The following is a 22,667-nucleotide window of genomic DNA, read 5'->3' as shown; positions in this document are numbered from 1 at the left end:
CAAGAGTCCTATCATTAATACTATATTCCGCCAACATTTTTGACCTACCAAAATGAACCACTTCACACTTATCTGGGTTGAACTGCATCTGCCACCTCTCAGCCCAACTCTGCATCCTATCTATGTCCCTCTGTAACCTCTGACAGTCCTCCAAGCTATCCACAACACCCCCAACCTTCGTGTCATCCGCAAACTTACTAACCCACCCCTCCACTTCCTCATCCAGGTCATTTATAAAAATCACAAATAGTAAGGATCCCAGTACAGATCCCTGAGGTACACCACTGGTCACCAACCTCCACTCAGAATACGACCCTTCAACAACCACTCTTTGCCTTCTGTGGGCCAGCCAGTTCTGGATCCACACTGCAATGTCCCCTTGGATCCCATGTCTCCTTACTTTCTCAAAAAGCCTTGCTTGGGGTACCTTATCAAACACCTTGCTGAAATCCATTTACACTACATCTACTGCTCTCCCTTCATCAATGTGCTTAGTCACATCCTCAAAAAATTCAATCAGGCTCATAAGGCAGGACCTGCCCTTGACAAAGCCATGCTGACTATTCCTAATCATATTATCTGTCTCCAAATGTTCATAAATCCTGCTTCTCAGGATCTTCTCCATTAGCTTACCAACCACTGAGGTAAGACTCACTGGTCTGTAGTTCCCTGGGTTATCCCTATTCCCTTTCTTGAATAAGGGAATAACATCCACAACCCTTCAATCTTCCGGAACCTCTCCCGTCTCCATCGACGATGCAAAGATCATCGTCAGTGGCTCCGCAATCCCTTCCCTCACCTCCCACAGCAGCCTGGGGTACATCTCATCTGGTCCCAGCAACTTATCCAACTTGATGCTTTCCAAACATTTCAGCACCTCCTCTTTCCTAATATCTACATGCTCAAGCTTTTCAGCCCGCTGCAAGTCCCCACTACAATCCCCCAGATCTTTTTCCATGGTGAATACTGACGTAAAGTATTCATTAAGTACCTCTGCTATTTCTTCCGGATCCATACACACTTTCCCACTGCTGCACTTGATAGGCCCTATACTTTCACATCTTATCCTCTTGCTCTTCACATACTTGTAGAATGCCTTGGGGTTTTCCTTAATTCTGCCCACCAAGGCCTTCTCATGCCCCCTCCTGGCTCTCTGTACCTTTTGTAAGCTTTTCTTTTCCTTTTGACTGGATTTATTATAGCCTTTGTACACCATGGTTCCTGTATCGCCCCATGACTCCCGCCTCATTGGAACATGCCTGTGCAGAACTCCACACAAATATCCCCTGAATATTTGCCACATTTCTTCCGTACTTTTCCCAGAGAACATCTGTTCCCAATTTAATCTTCCAATTTCCTGCCTGAGAGCCTCATAATTCCCTTTACTCCAAGTGAACGCCTTTCTAGTCTGTCTGTTCCTACCTGTCTCTAGTGCTAACGTAAAGGACATAGAATTATGATCACTATCACCAAAATGTTCACCCACTGAGCGATCTGACACCTGACCAGGTTCATTTCCCAATACCAAATCAAGCACAGCCTCTCCTCTTGTAGGCCTATCTACATATTGTGTTAAGAATCCTTCCTGAACACATTTAACAAACTCCTCCCCATCTAAACCCCTCACTGTCTGGAGATGCCAATTGATGTTTGGGAAATTAAAAGCCCCTATCACAACAACTCTGTTATTCTCTCACCTTTCTAGGATCTGCTTCCCTATCTGCTCCTCAATATCCCTGTCACTATTGGGCAGCCTATAAAAAACACCCAGTAAAGTTATTGACCCCTTCCTGTTCCTAACCTCCACCCACAGAGAGTCCGTAGCCAGTCCCTTCACGACGTCCACCTTTTCCGCAGCCGTGACACTATCTCTGATCAGCAGTGCCACTCCCCCACCTCTTTTGCCTCCCTCCCTGTCCTTTCTGAAACATCTAAAACCCAGCACTTGAAGCAACCATTCCAGTCCCTCAGCCATCCAAGTCTCTGTAATGGCCACCACATCATAGCTCCAAGTATTGATCCAAGCTCTAAGCTCATCCACCTTGTTCACAATACTCCTTGCGTTAAAATAGACACATTTTGAGCACGTCCCTTCTCTACCACCTGCCTATCGTACCTACTACTAGCTTTCTCTATTTGAGAGCCAAACACCTTGTTCCCAGTCTCTCCAGTTCAGATCCCACCCCAACAATTCTAGTTTAAACTCTTCCCAGTAGCCTTAGCAAACCTCCCCGCCAGGATATTGGTCCCCCTGGGATTCAAGTGCAACCTGTCCTCTTTGAACAGGTCATACCTGCCCCAAAAGAGGTCCCAATGATCTAGAAATCTGCTCCTTACTCCAATCCCTCAGCCACGCATTTAACCTCCTCCTCATTCTGTTCCTATACCCACTGTCACTTAGCACAGGTAGTAATCCGGAAATTACTACCTTTGAGGTCCTGCTTCTCAACTTCCTTCCTAATTGTCTATAGTCTTTTTTCAGGACCTCATTCCTTTCCCCGCCTATATTGTTGGTACCAATATGTACCACGACCTCTGGCTGTTCTCCCTCCCCCTTCAGGATATCTTGGACGCGATCTGAAACATCCCGGACTCTGGCACCTGGGAGGCAAACTACCTTCCGAGTTTCTTTCCTGCATCCACAGAATCGCTTGTCTGCCCACCTAACTATAGAGTCCCCCATCACTCTAGTGCCCTCCTCTCTCCTTCCCTACCCTTCTGAGCCACAGGGCCAGTCTCCGTGCCAGAGGCACTTCCACTGTTGCTTCCCCAAGGTAGGCTGTCTCCCCCAATAGTACCCAAGCAGGAATACTTATTGTCAAGGGGTACAGCCACAGGGGTACTCTCTGGTACCTGACTCTTCCCCTTCCCCCTCCTGACTGTGACCCACTTGCCTGACTCCCGTGGTCCCGGTGTGACCACCTGCCTATAACTCCTTTCTATCACCTCCTCATTCTCCCTGACCAGACGAAGGCCATCGAGCTGCATCTCCAGTTCCCTAACACGGTCCCTAAGGAGCTGCAGCTCGACACACCTGGTGCTGATGTAGCCTTCCTGGAGGCAGGGAGACTCCGGGGACTCCCACATCTGACACCGATTACAGGAAACTGCACTCATACCCCTTCCTTAACTCAAATCACCTACCTTTCCTCGCCCCTTTACGCCGAAGCCGCTTGAGCCAAAGCCCAAAACTCTCTGCTACCTCTCACTCTGCTGCCCACTCCGACGCTGCCCGCTGGATATGGCGGTTTGCTTTTTAAAACTGCCCGCGCCTTACCTGCTGACGTCACGCGCCTGCGCAGTCCAGTCCCCACTATTCCCGATTAAAACTTATATAAAAACTTATAAAAAAGAACCTTATAAAACAAAACCTTATAATAAAAACACTATATAAAAAAAGAAAAACCTATTTGTCCCGAAGTCCCTACGTCTACCAAAGCGAAACCCACGAAACCTCCATTTTTTTTCTACCCGCTTTTTTACTACCCGCGCCTTACCTGCTGCTGTCACGCATCTGCGCAGTCCAGTCCCCACTATTCCCGATTAAAACTCATATAAAAACTTTTAAAAAAGAACCTTATAAAACTAAACCTTATAATAAAACCCTATAAAAAGAAAGAAGAAAAACTTATCTGTCCCAAAGTCTGAAGGCATCATAATTTCCCCTCCCACGGTTAAATACTTTCCCATATCGTCTGCTCCTATCCCTCTCCAAGGCTATGGTAAAGGTCAAGGAGTTATGGTCACTATCTCCAAAATGCTCTCCCACTAAGAAATCTGAAACCTGATCAGGCTCATTGCCTAGTACCAGGTCCAGTATGGCCTCTCCTCTAGTCGGCCTGTCCACATACTGTGTCAGGAATTCTTCCTGTACGTACCGAACAAACTCCGCCCCATCGATCCCCTTTACACTAAGGAGGTGCCAATCAATATTAGGGAAGTTGAAATCACCCCTGACAACAACCCTGTTATTTTTGTACCTCTCCAAAATCTGCCTCCCGATCTGCTCCTCAGCGTCTCTGCAGCTATTGGGGGTTCTGTAGAATACTCCCAATAGAGTGATCGCTCCCTTCCTGTTTCTGACCTCCACCCACACTGACTCAGTGGACGATTCCTCCAGGACATCCTCCCTTTCTACAGTTGTGCCACTGTCCCTGATCAGCAAAGCCGCTCCCCCACCTTTTTTACCTACGTCCCTGTCCCTTTTGAGACATCTAAGCCCCAGAATATCCAGCAGCTATTCCTGCCCTTGCGACAGCCAAGTCTCTGTAATGGCCACCACGTCATCGTTCCATGTACTTATCCACGCTGTAAGTTTATCAGCCTTGTTCCTGATACTTCTCGCATTAAAGCAGATGCACTTCAGCCCATCCAACTGACTTCAATTTTGCCCTTTCAACTGCCTATCCTTCCTCATAGTCTTTCTGCACTCTGCATCTACTTGTACACTAAATGAACCAAGCTCTGACCTATCACTCTGGTTTCCATCCCCCTGCCAAACTAGTTTAAATCCTGAGCTGAGCTAATTAAGAACTGAGCTAATGTGATGTGTGCTTAATTCATTGGTACTTATAAAGATTTTGTTTCTACAGGCACAGAGATTGCGATTGTTCTGGATGGATCGGGAAGCATTGAACCAAATGATTTTCAAATAGCAAAAGACTTTATTATAAACATAACAAGAAATATTTGGAAAAGATGCATTGAGGTAATTAATGGAAATGACCAAAAGTGTAAAACTTGGGCCAATGCACAGATGAAATTCAAAATAGAAAATGTCAACTATTTACAATAAACAAAGCAAATAGGAGGATGACACAATAAACTGATAAGCCATAAATAAAAACAGAAAAGGTGGAAGTGCTCAGTTGGTCAAGCAGCATCTGTGGAGAGGAAAATACTGAGTTAATGTTACATGTTGATCATGTTTCATCAGAACTAGCCAGAGTTGATACAATATGGAAAGGCTGGTTATCTGAAATTGTTGACTTCGTTGTTCAATCCTGAGGGCTCTAACATGCCTAATGGAAGATGGGATGGTGTACCTTGAGCTTACATTGGGGTTAGTCATAACAGTGTAAGAGGCTGAAGACAGATGTCAGAGCAGAAGTGGGTTATGGAATTTAAGGTGACAGAATATTGGATGCTGAGCCTGGTGGATTAAATATAATTCCCATTACCTTTGTCATGACGCTGCCACCAGGCAAATCATCTTCCCTCTCAGCATTCCATAGGAAACATTCTTTCCATGACTTCTTGGTCCACTTTTCCATTTCTACCAACACACACTACCAGCAGAAGGGTAGCTAGGGAGAGAAGAGGTCCCTTTAAGGTTCAATGTGGTCATCTCTGTGTGGAGCCACAAGGGATGGGTGAGATCTTATATTAATATTTCTCGTCTGTATTTACTGTGGAGAAGATCATGGAAACTATGGAGTTAACAGATATGAATAGTGATGTCTTAGAACATACCCACATTACAAAAGAGGAGGTGCTAGTGGTCTTAAAGTGTATTGGGGTGGACAAGTCTCCAGGGCCTGACCAAATGTATCCTCGGACCTTGTGGGAAGTCAGGAAGAAATAGCAGAGGCCCTGGCAGAAATTTTTGTATTTTTCTCAGCCATGGCAAAGTACCAAAAGACTGGATGGTGGCTAATGTTGAGCCTTTATTAAAGAAAGGCTGCAAGGACAAGCCAGGGAACTACAGGCCAGTGGGACTAAAATCAGTGTTGGGAAATTTACTGGAGGGGATTCTGAGGGGCAGGATCTAGCAGCATTTAGAGAAACAAGGACTGATTGTGGATAGTCAGCATGGCTTTGTGTATGGGAAAATGGGATTCACAAATTTGATTGAAGATGTGACCAAGAGGATTGATGAGGTCAGGGCACTAGACGTTCTCTATATGGACTTTTGCAAGGCTTTTGTCAAGATCCTGCCTGGTAGCCTGGTTTTGAAGGAGGTTGGAACACATGGAATGCAAGGTAAACTAGCCCACTGGATACAAATTTGCCTTGGGTAGAAGGAAGCAGAGGGTGGTATTAGACGGTTGTTTTTCAGATTGGAGGCCTGTAACCAAGTGGTGTGCCACAGGGATTGGTGCTAAGTCCGTTGTTATTTGTTATCTCTATTAAAGATTTGGATGACAATGTTGTTAATAAGGTTAGTAAATTTGCAGACGATATCAAAATTGGTGTCATGGACAGTAAAGAAGGTTATCTAAATTTACAAGGAGATATAGATCAATGTGGGAAGTGGGCCAGAGAATGGCAAATAGAATTTAATTGGGGCAAGTGAGAGATGTTGCACTTGGGGAAATTAAACCAGGTCAGGAGTTACACAGTAAATGATAGGGCCTTGAAAAGTGTTGTAGAACAGAGGGACTCAGGAGTACGGGTACATAGTTCCCTGAAGGTGGAGTCACAGGTAGACAGAGTGTTGGATAAAGTTTTTGGCACACTTGCCTTCATTGGTCAGGGCATTGAGTAAAAGAGTTGGGACATCATTCATAGATGTACAGGACATTAGTGAGACTGCACTTGGAATACTGTATGCAGTTCTGGTTACCTGGGTATAAGATGTCATTCAGTTGGAATGCATGGCAGAAAAGATTCACGAGGATGTTACAGGGACTGGAGGGCTTGAATTACAAGGAGAGATTGGATAGGCTGGAACTTTTTTCCCTGGAGCTTAAGAGACTGAGGGGTGACCTTATGGGGGTTTATAAACTCATGAGAGACATAGATAAGGTGAATGGTTGCAGTCTTTTTTGCACAGTAGGGAGTCAAAAACAAGAGGGCATAGGTTTATGGTAAAAGGGGAAAAATTTAAAAGGGATAGAGTCATATAGAATCATCGAACAATACAGCTCTAACCCTAAACCTATGGCCCCTAGAAGTGGACTCCCTTATCCTGGGGAGAAGACTCTTACCATCCACCTTATCTATGCCTCTCATAATATTAAACATTTCAATAAAGTCGCCCCTCATTCTCCTACGTTCCAAGGAATAAAAACCTAGCCTGGCCAACCTCTCCCAATAACTCAGGCCCTCTAGTCCTGGCAACATCATCTTAAATCTTCACTCTTTTCAGTTCAGTCACATCTTTCCTATAACAGGGTGACCAAAACTGAACACAGTGCTCCAAGTTCGGCCTCACTTATGCAACTGCAACATAGTGTCCCAACTCCTATACTTAATGCCTTGACTGATGAAGGCCAGCGTGCCAAATGCCTTTTTTCACCACATCTGGGGGGCAAATGTTTCACACAAGTGGGTGGGGGCATATGGAATGAGCTGCCAGAGGAAGTGGCAAAGGCAGGTACAATTGCAAGATTTAGAAGATATTTAGACAGCTACATGGATAGAAAGGTTTAGAGGGACTTGGGCCACATGCGGGCAAATGGGACTAGCTCAAGTCAGCAAATTGGTCGGCATGGACAAATTGGGCTGAAGGGACTGTTTCTGTCTGTATGACTCTATGAGTACTCTTCTTGTGGTATCTGCCCAAGCAACTGGAGGAGTTGCTCTTTTACCTCTTTGTTTCCCACTATCGCAGACCCTAAGCACTCTTCATATGTGAAGCAGTGATTCATGTGTACTTTTTACAATTTAGCATATTGCATTTGATGCTCACAATATGGTCTCCGCTGCATCAAAGAAGCCAAATGTAAATTGGGTGACCTCCTTTACAGAACACCCCCATTCATCAATCTGTTACATTAACATGATTTTTTTGTCTCTCCACTGATGCTACTTGTGTTCTGAGATACCCTTTCTGAGAGCCATGGAGCCAGACAGCATGGAAACATGCTCTTCGGCCCAACTGGTCCAAGATTCCCATCAAAGCTAGTACTATTTGCCCATGTTTGGCCCATATCGCTCTAAACTGTTCCTATCCATGTACCTGTCCAATTGCCTTTTAAATTTTGTTAATGTACTTGTCCTAACCACTTCCTCTGGCATCTCATTCCAGATACTGACCACCCTCTGGTGAAAATGTTGCCCCTCAGGTTCCTATTAAATCTTATTAAACCGTATTAAATGTTGTCCTATTAAATCTCCCCCTTCTCATCTTAAACCTATGCCACCTAGTTCTTGATTCCCCAACCCTGGGAAAAAAGACCGGGCCCATTCACCCTATCTATGCCCTTCATAATTTTATACACCTCTATAAGATCACCCTTCATCCTCCTTTGCTCCAGAGAAAAAAGTCCCAACCTGCTCAACCTCTCTCCCTCAGTCCCTCATATCCCAGCGACTTCCTCATAAATCTCCTCCGCACTCTTTCCACCTTAATGGAATCTTTCCTATGGCAGGATGACCAAAACTGAACACAATATTCCAAATATGGCTTCACCAACATCTTGTACAGCTGCAACATAACATCCCAACTTTTATACTCAATACCCTGACTGATGAAGGCCAGTGTGCCAAAAGCCTTCTTCACCACCCTCTCTCCCTATGACACCACTTTCAGGGAACCATGTACTTGTACTCCAAGGTCCCTCTGTTCTTCAATACTCCTTAAAGCCCTTCTATTCACACTCATTTGATATGGAGTGGTGTAGAGGAGACCACATTATGAGCACCAAATGCAATATGCTAAACTGGGAAAAGTACACATGAATCACTGCTTCACATGTGAAGAGTGCTTTGGTTCTGGGATAGTAGGAAACAAAGAGGTGAAAGAGCAACTCCTCCATACTGTCGAATTAGCCCTACACTCATTTGTCTTTCTGCACTTATTAAACTATATTTGCCATTCTTTGGCCCACTTACCCACTTGATCAAGCCTTCTTTGTAAATTATGATAACCATCTTCACTATCAATGAAACCACCTACTTTAGTGTCATCTGCAAATTTACCAACCACGTCTTGTACATTCTCATCCAAGTCATTGATATAGATGACAAATAGCGATGGGCCTAGCACCAAGCTTTGGGAACACCACTAGTCACGAGCCTCCAGTCCAAAAAACAACCTTCCACCATCACCATCTGCTTCCTTCCATCAAGTCAATTCTGTATCAAACTAGCTAGCTCTGGATCCCCTGTGATCTAACTTTCCATAGCAGCCTACCATACAGAACCTTATCAAAGGTCTTCACTGAAGTCTATATACGCCATGTCTTTCACCCTGCCCTCATCGACCTTGGTTACTTCTTCAAAAAACTCAGTCAAATTCCTGAGACATGATCTCCCATGCCCAAAACTGTGCTGACTATCCCTAATCATCCCGTCTTTCCAAATGCTTGTATATTTTGTCCCTCAGAATGCCCTCTGGTAACTTACCTACCACAGATGTTAGGCTTACTGGTCTATTGTTTCGAGGTTTTTCTTTTATTTCAGATTTCCAGAGGATACTAGGAGTCTGAAACTCAATGTCTGAAAGGTATAGAGAGGCAGCAACCCTCAGCACACTAAAAAGTACATAGTGTGGACTTGAAAAACTATGACCAACAAGCTAGAGACCTAGTGCTAGAAGGTGGGATTAGGCCAGGTAACTTTTTTCCACCAACACAGAAATGATAGGCCGAATGGCCTCTTGTATCCTAAATTTTCTTTGATTCAATCTCTGAAGAGGCAACTTGATTCTTCTGCAAATGTTTCTAAGATTATCAGGCTCTAACGTAGGACTTTATTGCTGGATAACTCCAACCATCAATATCCTTGCCGCGGATGTTCATGGTGACCCATTTGCAAAAGAAATGTGGCACCAATTCCCATTACTCACCTAACATTTAAGAGGAAATCTTTCCCGAATCAGCTCCATGACTTGAAGCAGCTACACTAAGAACTACCAGGATGACCAGAGATTGTTTCTTGTGCAGTTTTTCTCCCAATGCATGGTTACATGCAGAAGTCCTGGAGTATAAAATTGAGTCACAAGGCACTGCAGATGCTGAAATCTGGAGCAAAACCAACACTGCTGGAAGAACTCAGCAGGTCAAGCGGCATCTGAGGAAGCAAAGGGATAATCGATGTTTCAGGTTGAGACATCATGATTTCATATTTGATCTTGAGACAAGTCTGAGGGGGTCCTCTCTAAGCATTTAAGAAGTATCCAGATGAGCACTTGAATTACCAAGCATAGAAGGCTACTGAGCAAGAGGTGATAAATTGGATTAGTACAAATGGACCCTTGATCATCAACAGGGACATGGTGTGCTCAAGGGCCTTTTTCTGTGCTGTATGACTCTATGACATACTTTGGATAGCCTATTTGCACCATCACTCAGAACATTTGTTTCCACATTGCCTGACTTGGAACTGTCTTCACACATCAGTCATTTAAATCCTCACCACAGCTTTAATACCTCCAGATCTGAATATCTGGAATCATAGAATCCTACAGCACAGAAATGAGCCAATTTGGCTCACCTCATCCATGACGACCATGATGCTAATCCCATCTGCCCACATTAGGCACAAATCTGTCTGTTCCTTTCCTATCCAAGTACTTGACCAACCACTTTTTAAATGTTATAGTTATATCTGCCTTGATTTGGCTCATGCCAGATATTCACCACCCTCTGTGTGAAAACCATACTCCTCAGATCTTCACATTCAAATGTATTAGACCAGTTTTTTCCTTTCCACTTTCTGTAAGATTGAGACCAATCAACCCATGGCCTAAGTTTAAAATAGTTAATTTCACCCATTTCCATTGCTCACTGACCTATGTTCCAATTAAATATGGGAGCACAGAAACAGGACCCTGTCTTGCACATGGTGGTATCATGGGTCAACTTTTTCCCAAATCTCTCGTATCCTTAGCTATCTTTAATCAACAAAAAATTGTCAATCTCAGGTTTAGAATGAATAATTGACCCAGAGGCAATTAATATTTGCAAATAAAATTTCCAAATTTCTACCACCTTCAGATTGTTAAACTGTTCCCTTGCTTTAGTCCTGAATGGCCTATCTCTAATTTTCAGACTGTGCCATCTAGATATTGACTCTCCATCTCAATATACACTCTCATTTCTCCTCAATACAGGGAAAAACAATGAAATGACCTATATTCCAGGGAATACAAATATAATTTATCAAACTTCTTTCAACACTTGGTCCAGTGTTATCCTGATAAATCTATGCTGCACTTCCACCAATGCCAATATATTCTTTGTAAGAGATGGCATCGAGAGCTGCTCATGGTATTCAAGGTGTAGTCTGAGCATCATTTTGTTTGGCTGCAGCATAGCTTCTTCCCCCACTGTATTCTAGTTCCTTATATTCAAAGGCCAGTATATCATTGGGGTGTTTACTTATTTACTGCACCTCTCCAGGATATTTTACTGATTTAATATTTATATTGATCCCCTATCTAATATAACGAACAACGATTTATCAGGCCATTATCAAAGTACTATTTGTGGAAGCTTGTTGTTTTCAATTTGGCTGCCTCATTTCCTGCATTGTAATGGTGACTATTCTTGTAAAGTACTGCAACAGGTGTAAAGTGCTTTTGAACATCCTGAAAGGTTTGTAAAAGATGCTATCAAAATGTACTTTATTTCTTTTAAATCTGTACATGTGGACCTCCAAGTCTTTCTTGCTTTTCACTGTCTATAATCATCTATCTGTTGATCTCACATATACATTGAAATCCATTTGCCACAAATTTGTCCAGTCATTTAATTTATTAATATTTCTTTGTAATTTTATGCTTTCACATACATTACTTGTGATGTTGCCTATCAATGTGAATATGTGGCTTTCCATACCATTATTTAAGCTGTTAATATATATTGTTATATTTGTAACACTCTAACCTGTCTATTATACTTTTTGCCTGCATGGCTTGCTTTTAAATTCTCCTTGTTTTCAGATCCCTCTTTTCTTTGCCCCAGCCCAACAATTTTGAGATATCTTTGTACCTCCAGTTCTTCCCTTTTATCTTTAATGAATTTTGTTTTTCCACCATTAAGCTGAATACCTTCACCTGGCAAAATATTAAGCTGCAAAATTCCTATCCTAACCTCTTAGCATCCCTCTATCTCTCTGCCTTCCTTTCTGGCACTTGTCAAATTCTCTCTCTGACCAATATTTGGGTCATCCAACCTGGTGTAATATTTTGTGTGATAGAGCTCCTCTGAAGTGCTTTCTTTAAGGATGCTTTATATCTACAAGTTGGAGTGGAATAATAATTTTCAAATGTCATATTTTTCAGTTTGTGATTTTGAGTAGTCATTGAAATTAATATTTTCTTTCTATTAACAGTGTGAATTTGCATTGGTTCAGTATGGTGAAGAAATTAAAACTATATTTGATCTGAAGGACAGTCAAGAATTGAGTTCAGGAATTTTCTCAATTGTGAGAAATATGTCTCAGTTGGGTAAAGTCACAAAGACAGCTTCTGCAATACAGCATGTTCTGTAAGTATTAAATATTCCGCAGTCATTACTTTCTTACACTCCCTCTGTAAATGCACCTGTGTCCATGTTGTCGATCGTGTAGAAGGTTACCAAAGGATACAGCAGGATATAGATCAGTTGCAGATATGGGTGGAGAAATGGCAGATGGGATTTAATGCAGCCAAATGTGAGGTGTTACACTTTGGAGGATCAAATGTGAAGGGACGGGACTCAGTTAATGGCAAAATCCTTAAAAGCGTTGATGTGCAGAGGGATCTTATGTTCCAAGGCCATAGCTCCATGAAAGTGGCTGCACAGGTTGATAGGGTGGTAAAGAAAGCGTACGACATGCTTGCCTTTATTAGTAAAGGTATTGAGTTCAAGTGTCAAGAAGTTATGTTGCAGTTTTATAAAACTGGTTAGGCAACATCTGGAGTACTGCATTCAATTCTGGTCGCCCCATTATAAGAAGGATGTGGAGGGTTTGGAGAGGGTGCAGAAGAGGTTTATCAGGATGCTGCCTGGATTAGAGGGCATGAGCTGGAAGAAGAGGTTGGATAGACTTGAATTGTTTTCTCTGGAGTGGCGGAGGTTGAGGGGAGACCTGAAGATAGAAGTTTGTAAGACTATGAGAGGCATAGATAGAGTAGACTCTATCTATGCCTCTTCAATTTAAATGCTATAATTCCAAGCAAGCTCATCTCCAAGTTCCTAGACCTGGGACTCAACACCTCCCTTTGCAACTGGATAGGCAGCAACACCTCCGCCACGATTATCCTCCATACTGGTGCCCCACAAGGCTGCATCTTCAGCCCCCTACTCTACTCCCTGTACACTTATGACTGCATGGCCAGATTTTATTCTAACTCCATCTACAAGCTTGCAGATGATACCACCATAGCGGGCTGTATCTCAAATAACGATGAGTTGGAGTATTGGAAGAAGATAGAGAGCCTAGTGACATGACAACAACCTTTCCCTCAATGTCAGCAAAACAAAAGAGCTGGTCATTGATTTCAGGAATGGGGAGGGTCTGCACATGCTCCTGTTTACATCAACGGTGCTGAGGTCGAGAAGGTTAAGAGCTTCAAGTTCCTAAGAGTGAACACTCTGTACTAACCCAATGTAACTGCACTGTGTAATGAATTGACCTGTATGATCGATATGCAAGACAAGTTTTTCACTGTACCTCGGTACAAGTGACAATAATAAACCAATACCAATACATCACCAATAGCCTGTCCTGGTCCAATCACATTGATGCCCTGACCAAGAAAGCTCACCAGTGTCTCTTCTTCTTCAGGAGGCTAAAGAAATTTGGCATGTCCCCTTTGACCCTCACCAATTTTAATTGATGCGCCATAATGAGTATCCTATGCAGATGCATCACAGCTTGGTATGGCAACTGCTCTGCCCGTAACCACAAGAAACTTAAGAGAGTTGTGGACACAGCTCAGCACATCGCAGAAACTAGCCTCCCCTCTATGGACTACTTCTCGCTGCCTCGGTAAAGCAGCCAGCATAATCAAAGACCCCACCCACCCTGGACATTCTCTCCTGTCCCCCCTCCCATTGGCCAGAAAATACAAAAGCCTGAAAGCACGTACCACCAGGCTCAAGAACAGCTTCTATTCCACTGTTATAAGACTCTTGAATGGTTCCCTAGTACTTTAAGATGGACTCTTAATCTCGCAATCTGCCTCATTATGATCTTACACCATACTGTCTACCTGCACTGAACCTTCTCTGTAACTGTAATATTTTATTCTGCAGTGTGTTATTGTTTTACCTTGCATTACCTCGATGCACTATTGTAATGAATTGATCTGTATGAACAGTATGCAAGACAAGTTTTGCACTCTTTTGTACCTCGGCCCATGTGACAATAATAAAGCAATTTACCAATTTACCAACAGCCAGTATCTTTTTCCCAGGGTTGAAGTGTCTGATCCTAGAGGGCATGCATTTAAGATGAGAGGGGGTAAAGTTCAAAGTAATGTGTGGGGCAAGCTTTTTACACAGGGAGTAGTAGACGCCTGGAATATGCTGCTAGAGGTGGTGGTGGAGGCAAATATGACAGAGGCATTTAAGATGCTCTTAAATAGCCACATGAATGTGCAGAGAATGGAGGGATATGGACATTGTGTAGGCTGAAGGGATTAGTTCATTAATTACTAGTTTAATTAGTTTGGCACAACATCATGGGCTAAAGGGCCTATACCTGTGCTGTACTGTTCTGTGTTCTATATTCTATGATAAGAGAGGAAGGTGAAGCATGGAATCAAGGGAGGGAAGGAGGTGGGGAGGGAAGACGGGAATACTGGGTGAGGGAACCAATGGGAGGTGTGTGTGGATGATAGGTAGTTGGAGAGGGTAGGGGAGGGAAATGAGACAGGGTGATGGGGGCTAGCTAAATCAGGAGGAGAGAGAAAAGGGGCAGAAGGAGCAGTTTACTGGAAGCTGGAGAATTCAATGTTCATTCTGCCAGGTTGCAGACTACCCAGGCAGAATATAAGATGCTGTTCTTCTAGTTTGTGTTTAGCCTCATCTTGGCAGTAGAGGAGGCCAAAGACAGACATGTTGGTGTGGGAATGTGGAGGAGAATTAAAATGGCTGACAACTGGGAGATCCAGACAGCCATGGCAGATGGTGCGCAGGTGCTCAGCGAAACAGGCACCCAGCCTACGTCCGGTCTCACCGATATAGAGGAGCACCAGATGCAGTAAATAACTCTGGAGGAAATGCTTATAAAAGCTTGCCTCACCTGGAAAGGCTTTTTAGGACCCTGGATGGTAGTGAGGGAGGAGGTGGAGGGACAGGTGTTACACCTCTTGTGGTTACAGGAGAGAGTGCCCGGGGAGGGAGAGGGAAATCACCTCCCAGCTTTTGGTGCAAATCCCACTGTCCCCTCCCCCATCTGCCTATCACCTCTCCTCATCTGGATCCACCTATCACCTGCCAGGTCTTGCTCCATTCCTTACCTCTACCCTTTTACACTAGTTATCTCCCCTCTGTCTTTCAGTCCAGATGAAGAGTCTTGACCCAATATTTTGACTGCCCCTTTCCCTCCGTAGATGCTGCCTAACCTGAGTTCCTCCAGCTTTCTGTGTGTTGCTTCAGATTCTAGCATCTGCATTCTCTTGTGTCCCCAAAGATTGATAGAGTTGTGATGGTGTAGGTAGCTGTCAGAAGATACAGAAGAATATAGATCAGTTACACGTCTGGGTGGAGAAATGGCAGATGGAGTTTAATCCGAGCAAGTGTGAGGTGTTGCACTTTGGGAGGTCTAATGTAAGGGGAAGTACACAGTTAATGGCAGGACCCTTAACAGCATTGATGCACAGAGGGATCTTGGGGTCCAAGTGCATAGGTCACTGAAAGTGGCCACACTAGTAGAATAGGGGGCAAAGAAGGCATATGGCATGCTTGCCTTCATTGGTCAGGACATTAAGAGTCAGAAAGTCACATTGCAGCTGCATAAAACTTTGGTTAGGCTGCTTTTGGAATATTATGTGCAATTCTGGTCACCCCATTACAGGAAGGATTAGCTATAAGGAGAGGTTAGACAAACTTGGATTGTTTTATCTGGAGTGGCAGAGGCTGAGGGTAGACCTGATTGAAGTTTATAAAATGATGAGAGGCCGAGAACCTTCACCTGGAATGAAAAGGGTAGAGGCGAAATAGCCAGATAGCCAGAGTCATTTTCGCAGGATGGAAATGTCAAATACGAGGCATAGATTTAAGGTGAGAGGGGGAAAGTTTAAAGGTGCTGAGCAAGGCAAATTTTTTTACACAGAGAGTGGTTGTTGCCTGGAACGAACTGCCAGGGGTAGTGGTGGAAGCAGATAGTGGCATTTAAGAGGGTGTTAGATAGACACATGACTATGCGGGGAATGGAGGGGTAAGGATCATGTACAGGCAGATGAGATTTAGCATAATTTGACGTCGTGTTTGGTGCAAACATTGTGGGCTGAAAGGCCTTTTCCTGTGCTATACAACAGTAACATCCAGAATGTAAGACTCGCTTCTGTGTTGCATGTAGAACATACATCTACATCTATGTTATATGTCCTATATACAACACAGGACAGAGTCTTACTCCCATTAGCAAGTACAGATTTCCTAGCTGGGGCTGTTGCATAGTGGAGAGCTCCCTGGCCCGACTGGCAAACTTACAGGCTACCCTCTAATGTTGACAAAGCATGGCAAATGTTGGGAGACAATTGAAATATTTCATGCAACATTGAACACTACCGCACAGGAGCTGACTCTTCGGCCCACCATGTCTGAGCCGACCATGATGCCAACCTAAATTAATCCTGTCTGCCTGCACATGGTCCGAATCCCTGTCTTTTCTGCCTGATCATGTGTTTGTTTAAATGCCTCTTAAGTATTGCTGTATCTGCCTCAACCACCTTCCTTGGGGACATGTTTCAGGCACCTACCACTCTTTGTGTAAAATAACTTGCCCCACAAATCTCCTTAAAATGTTCCCCCTCTCATCTTAAATCTATGCTCTCTTTCCAGCCTGGGAAAAAGTCTCTGACTACCTACCCTCTATGCCTCTCATAGTTTTATATACTTCTGCCAGGTCCTTGACGCTCCAGAGAAACCTCTGTTTACTTGTAGACTTGAAAACTTCACAGTGCAGGAGGAAGTCAGTCACCCGATCTTGTTCATGCTGGCCAAATATGAACTACTTATTCCTCCCACTTTTCAGCACTGTCTGTGGCCTTGAAAAGCCATAACAAATAGGAATAGCTGTAGGCCACATGACATATCAAGGTTACTCTGCCATTCAGTAAGATCATGCTTTGATCTTGGTTCCACTTTTCTTGCCAGGTCTCCATAATCCTTGTCTTAGAATATGTTGTTATATCAGCCATAAATATATTCAATACTCACCCCAGACAACTCTCTGGACTGATTTTTAAATTCACTTTTACAATCTAGGCTTTGTTGGCAAGGCTGGCAAGGTTGCCTATCACTAATCTCTCTGAGAAGGTGTCATGAGTCATCTCTTTGACCATTGCAGTCCTTCTGAAGAAGGTGCACCCTCAATGCTCAGAGGCATACATTCACACAGCATAGAAACAGATCAAATGGCCCACCAGATCCGTGCTGACCATCAAGCACTCAGCTATACTAATCACATTTATCAAAGTCAAAGTCATTTATTGTCAAATGCACATGTCCATGTGTGCACAGCTGCAATGAAAAACTTACTCGCAGCAGTATCACAGGCGCATAGCATCAGAGAAGCAACATTCACAAGAAAATCATAAATTAAACATAAATTATACACAATTTTTACACGGAAGAATACAATTAGAACAAAAAAAAGTCAGTTTTAGTGCAAAGTGATCAAAGTAGTCATAGTGTTACTATACTGTCTCATTAGGGTTGTGTTGGTTGGTTCAAGAACCGAATGGTTGAAGGGAAGTAGCTCTTCTTGAACATGGTGGTGAGGGACTTCAGGCTTCTGTACCTCTTGCCCGATGGTAGCTGCAAGAAGATGGCATGGCCTGGATGGAGGGGTTCTTTGATGATAGATGTGGCCTTCTTGAGGCATCGCCTCATGTAGGTCACTGTGGACCGGCACTTGATCCATAGCCTTCTATGCCTTGACTTGAAGTGCTCACCCAGATACTTCTTTAATATTGTGAGAGTCCCCATATACACCATCTTTTCAGGCTCTGCATTCCAGTGAAGCATAGGAAGCTGAGAGGTGACCTCATAGAGATTCATAAAATTATGAAGGGCACAGGACAGTTAGATTCTTTTTCCCAGGGCAGGGGTGTCTGGAAGTAGAGGGCACAGTATTAAGATGAGAGCCGAGAAATTTAAAAGAGATCTGAGAGGCAAGTTTTTCACTCCTGGGGTGGTAGCTATCTAGAACAAGCTGCCAGGGGAGGTGGTAGAGCAGATGCAGTTACAATATTTAAGAGGCATTTGGAAAGGTACTTGGATAGGAAAGGCAGAGAGAATTATGGACCTAATACAGGTCCATTGGATTAGCATAGATAGATGTCAGCCTTACAGGACTGCTTTGAAAATACAGACTGGAGTATGTTTAGAGTAGCAGCCACCTATGACCATACCATCAATTTGGAGGAGTATGCAGCTGTGGTGACTGGCTACATCAACAAGTGCATTGACAATGTCACTGTTATCAAAACCATCACCACACACGCTAGCCAGAAGCCATGAACTGTTGAAAACCTGAGATGCTGCCTTCAGGTCAGGTGATGTGGCAGCCCTCAGGACAGCGAGGGCCAACCTGTCCCGCGGCATCAGGGAAGCAAAGAGGAGTTATGCCCAGAAGATCCAGGGCTACTTCTCTGATACCAAGAACACAAGACGTCTGTGGCAGGGCATCCAGGTTATCATGGACTACAAGTCCCCACCTTGCACTTGTGACAATGATGACCTCTCCCTGATGCGCTAAACAACTTTTATGCTCAGTTTGATGCACTTAACAATGAACCTGCAAGCAAGACACCTACACTGCTCAATGACCAGGTACTTTGTCTGTCCTCAGCTAGTGTGAGGAAGATATTTTGCAGGGTTGACCCTCGGAAATCAGCAGGACCTGATAACATACCTAGCCGTGTGCTCAGGGACTGCACAGACCAGCTGGCAGATGTATTCACCGACATCTTTAACATCTCTTTGAGCCAAGCAGTTGTCCCCGTATGTTTTAAATCTACCACCATCATACCAATGCCTAAAAAGACGCCTGTAACCTGTCTAAATGACTACTGCCCCATGGCACTGACACCAATCATCACAAAGTGCTTTGAGAGGTTAGTCCTGCAACGCATCAAATCCATTCTCCCTCCCTCACTAGACCCCCTTCAGTTTGCATACCGCCCCATTTGGTTAACCGAAGATGCAGTGTCCTTTGCCCTCCACCTGGCCTTGTCTCACCTAGATCAAAAGGACACTTATGTTAGGATGATCTTCATAGACTTCAGCTCTGCCTTTAACACTATCATCCCACAGAACCTCATAAGGAAGCTGCACCTACTGGGCCTTAGCACCTCCACCTGTAATTGGATTCTGGACTTCCTCTCTGAAAGGCCACAGTCAGTTCACATTGGAAATACCGTCTCAAATATCACCAGGCTCAACACTGGAGCCCCCCAGGGCTGCGTGCTCAGTCTATTACTGTTCACGCTGCTGACCAATGACTGTTCTTCCAACTCAAGCTCCAACCATGTCATCAAATTTGCTGATGATACAACAGTGGTGGGGCTTACAGAGAGGAGGTAGCGAGGCTGGTGGATTGGTGCTGAGTCAACAATCTCTCCTTGAACGTGGATGAAACAAAGGAGATAATTGTGGATGTTAGAAAGGCCCAGGCTGACCACTCACCCCTGTGCATCAATGGCACCATTGTACAGACAATTAGCTGTTATAAGTTCTTGGGAATACATATAGCAGACGACCTGTCCTGGTCAACCAACATCTCCTCTCTCGCCAAGAAGGCACAGCAGCGTCTCCACGTTTTATGGTGGCTGAAGAGAGCAAACCTGCCCTCCCCCACCCTCACCACATTCTACAGGGGTCCCACTGAGAGTGTCCTGACCAGCTGCATCGCTGCCTGGTGCGGTAATTGTAACATCTCTGACTGTAAGTCTTTGCAGAGAATTGCGAGTACAGCTGGAAAGATTATTGGAGCACCTCTTCCCTCCATCCTGGATATCTACAACACACGATGCACACGCAAGGTCTGCAGAGTCATGGATAACCCTTCTCATCCCTCCCACGACCTATTTGTCCCACTACCATCTGGCAAGCGGTATCGGAGCATCCAGGCCAGAACTACTAGACTGTGCAACAGTTTTTACCCCCAGGCTGTCAGGCTCCTGAATACCCTGGAGACAGTTTCAGACAAATGCCGAGTCAAAAGCTCTGGTTTGCACAACGGTATATAAGAACTTTAGCTGTTGCTGAACATGTTTATACAATTAGTGTAACACACTGAGTTCTGTATTTTCTTTGTCTAACTCGGTTTTGCACTAACTCTGCACTAAATTGTATTCTGTATATACTGTTGTTTGCATTATTTGTACTTGCACAATTTTTTTGTCTGTGTTTATTGTATGTCTTCTGTTTTATGCATGTTCTCTGTTGTGTGAGTCTGAGGGAAACATTTCATTCCTCTATGTGGTTTTATAGCATATGGGTGAATGACAATAAAGTAGCTTGAACTTGAACTTGATCGTGGTCAGCATGAATGAGGTGGGCTGAAGGGCCCCTTTCTGTGCTGTATGAACCATAGAACACTACGGCACAGAAAACAGGCCATTCGGCCCTTCTAGTCTGTGCTGAAACTTTATTCTGCTAGTCCCATTTACCTGCATCCAGTCCATAACCCTCCAGACCTCTCCCGTCCATGTATCTATCCAATTTATTCTTAAAACTTAAGAGTGAGCTCGCATTTACCACGTCAGATGGCAGCTTGTTCCACACTCCCACCACTCTCTGAGTGAAGAAGTTCCCCCTAATGTTCCCCCTAAACCTTTCCCCTTTCACCCCAAAGCCATGTCCTCTCATACTTATCTCTCCTAATCTAGGTGGAAAGAGCCTACTTGCATTTACTCTGTCTATACATAATTTTGTAAACCTCTATCAAATCTCCTCTCATTCTTCTACACTCCAAGGAATAAAATCCTAACCTGTTCAATCTTTCCCTATAACTCAACTCCTGAAGACCTAGCAACATTCTAGTAAATCCTTTTTGTACTCTTTCAATCTTACTGATATCCTTCCTACAGTTAGGTGACCAGAACTGCACACAGTACTCCATATTTGGCCTCACCAATGTCTTATACAACCTCACCATAACATCCCAACTCCTATACTCAATACTTTGATTTATGAATGCCAAGATGCCAAAAGCTTTCTTTACAACCCTCTCTACCTGTGACACCACTTTCAGGGAATTATGTATCTGAACTCCCAGATCCTTTTGTTCCTCCGCACTCCTCAGTGCCCCACCATTTACTGTGTATGTCCTACCTTGATGTGTCCTTCCAAAATGCAACACCTCACACTTGTTTGCATTAAATTCCATCTGCCATTTTCTGGCTCATTTTTCCAGTTGGTCCAGATCCCTCTGAAAGCTTTGAAAGTCTTCCTCACTGTCCACAACACCTCCAATCTTAGTGTCATCAGCAAACTTGCTGATCCAATTTACAACATTATCATCTAGATCATTGATATAGACAACAAACAACAATGGACCCAGCACAGATCCCTGAGGCACACCACTAGTCACAGGCCTCCAGTCTGAGAAACAATCATCCACTACCGCTCTCTGTCTTCTCCAATTTCGAATCCAGTTTACAACCTCTCCATGGATACCTAGTGTCTGAACTTTCTGAACAATCCTCCCATGTGGGACCTTGTCAAAGGCCTCACTGAAGTCCATATAGACAACATCCACAGCCTTTCCTTCATCCACTTTCTTGGTAACCTCCTCGAAAAACTGTACAAGGTTCATTAAACACGATCTACCATGCACAAAGCCATGCAGACTATCTTTAATCAGCCCTTGGCTGTCCAAATACTTGTATATCCGATCTCTCAGAACACCTTCCAATAATTTACCTACTACTGCTGTCAGGCTCACTGGCCTGTAATTACCTAGTTTACTTTTAGAGCCTTTTTTAAACAACGGAACAACATGAGCTACCTTCCAATCCTCCGGCACCGCACCTGGTGACTTTATAATTCTACAGTTCATGTCTTTGGGATGTGGGAAGAAACTGGAGCTCACTCTGTAAACCCACATGATCGAAGGAAGAAATGCAAACTCCACACAGATAGAACCAGTGGTCAGGATTGAACCTAGGTTGTTGAAGCTGCAAGGTGTCGTATGCATTGTTTGTAATTTCCAAAATTCCACAGATTCTGTAGAAGTCCCAGAGATTTGGAAAACCAATAATATAATGTAATGTAATTCAAGAAACAAGGTATATGGAATGATGGAAAAGATAGGTCATTTATATGTCATATGTCATTGGGAAATTGCTGAAATTTATTATTAAGGAGGTAACAACAGGACATTTAGTAAATCATAAAGCAATAAAGTGGTGTCAGTGTGCCTTTATAAAAGGGAAATTCCTTATGGTGAATTTGCTAGAGTTCTTTGTGAAGGTAACAAACAGAGTGGATGTAGGGGAACCAGCAGAAGTGACATACTTGAGTATCCTTAAGGCATTCAATAAATACCTGGAGTATTATTTACAGTTTTGGTTACACTGTTACAGGAAATATGTCATTAAGCTGGAAAGAGTGCAA

At 43.7% G+C, this 22,667-nt stretch overlaps 1 protein-coding gene across 1 annotated transcript in view; it reads left to right on the top strand.

Moving 5' to 3' along the window:
• Positions 1-22,667, top strand: part of LOC127581280 (integrin alpha-E-like) — a 345,660-nt gene that overhangs the window by 88,370 nt on the left and 234,623 nt on the right. The window contains exons 7-8 of the mRNA XM_052035523.1: positions 4,593-4,708; positions 12,223-12,377. Coding sequence (XP_051891483.1) covers positions 4,593-4,708; positions 12,223-12,377 — 271 coding nt within the window. The remainder of the gene's footprint in view (positions 1-4,592; positions 4,709-12,222; positions 12,378-22,667) is intronic.

This window comes from Pristis pectinata, chromosome 21 (genome assembly GCF_009764475.1).
Source record: "Pristis pectinata isolate sPriPec2 chromosome 21, sPriPec2.1.pri, whole genome shotgun sequence".
Taxonomy (NCBI): domain Eukaryota; kingdom Metazoa; phylum Chordata; class Chondrichthyes; order Rhinopristiformes; family Pristidae; genus Pristis; species Pristis pectinata.
This window is presented reverse-complemented; position numbering and strand designations above follow the sequence as displayed.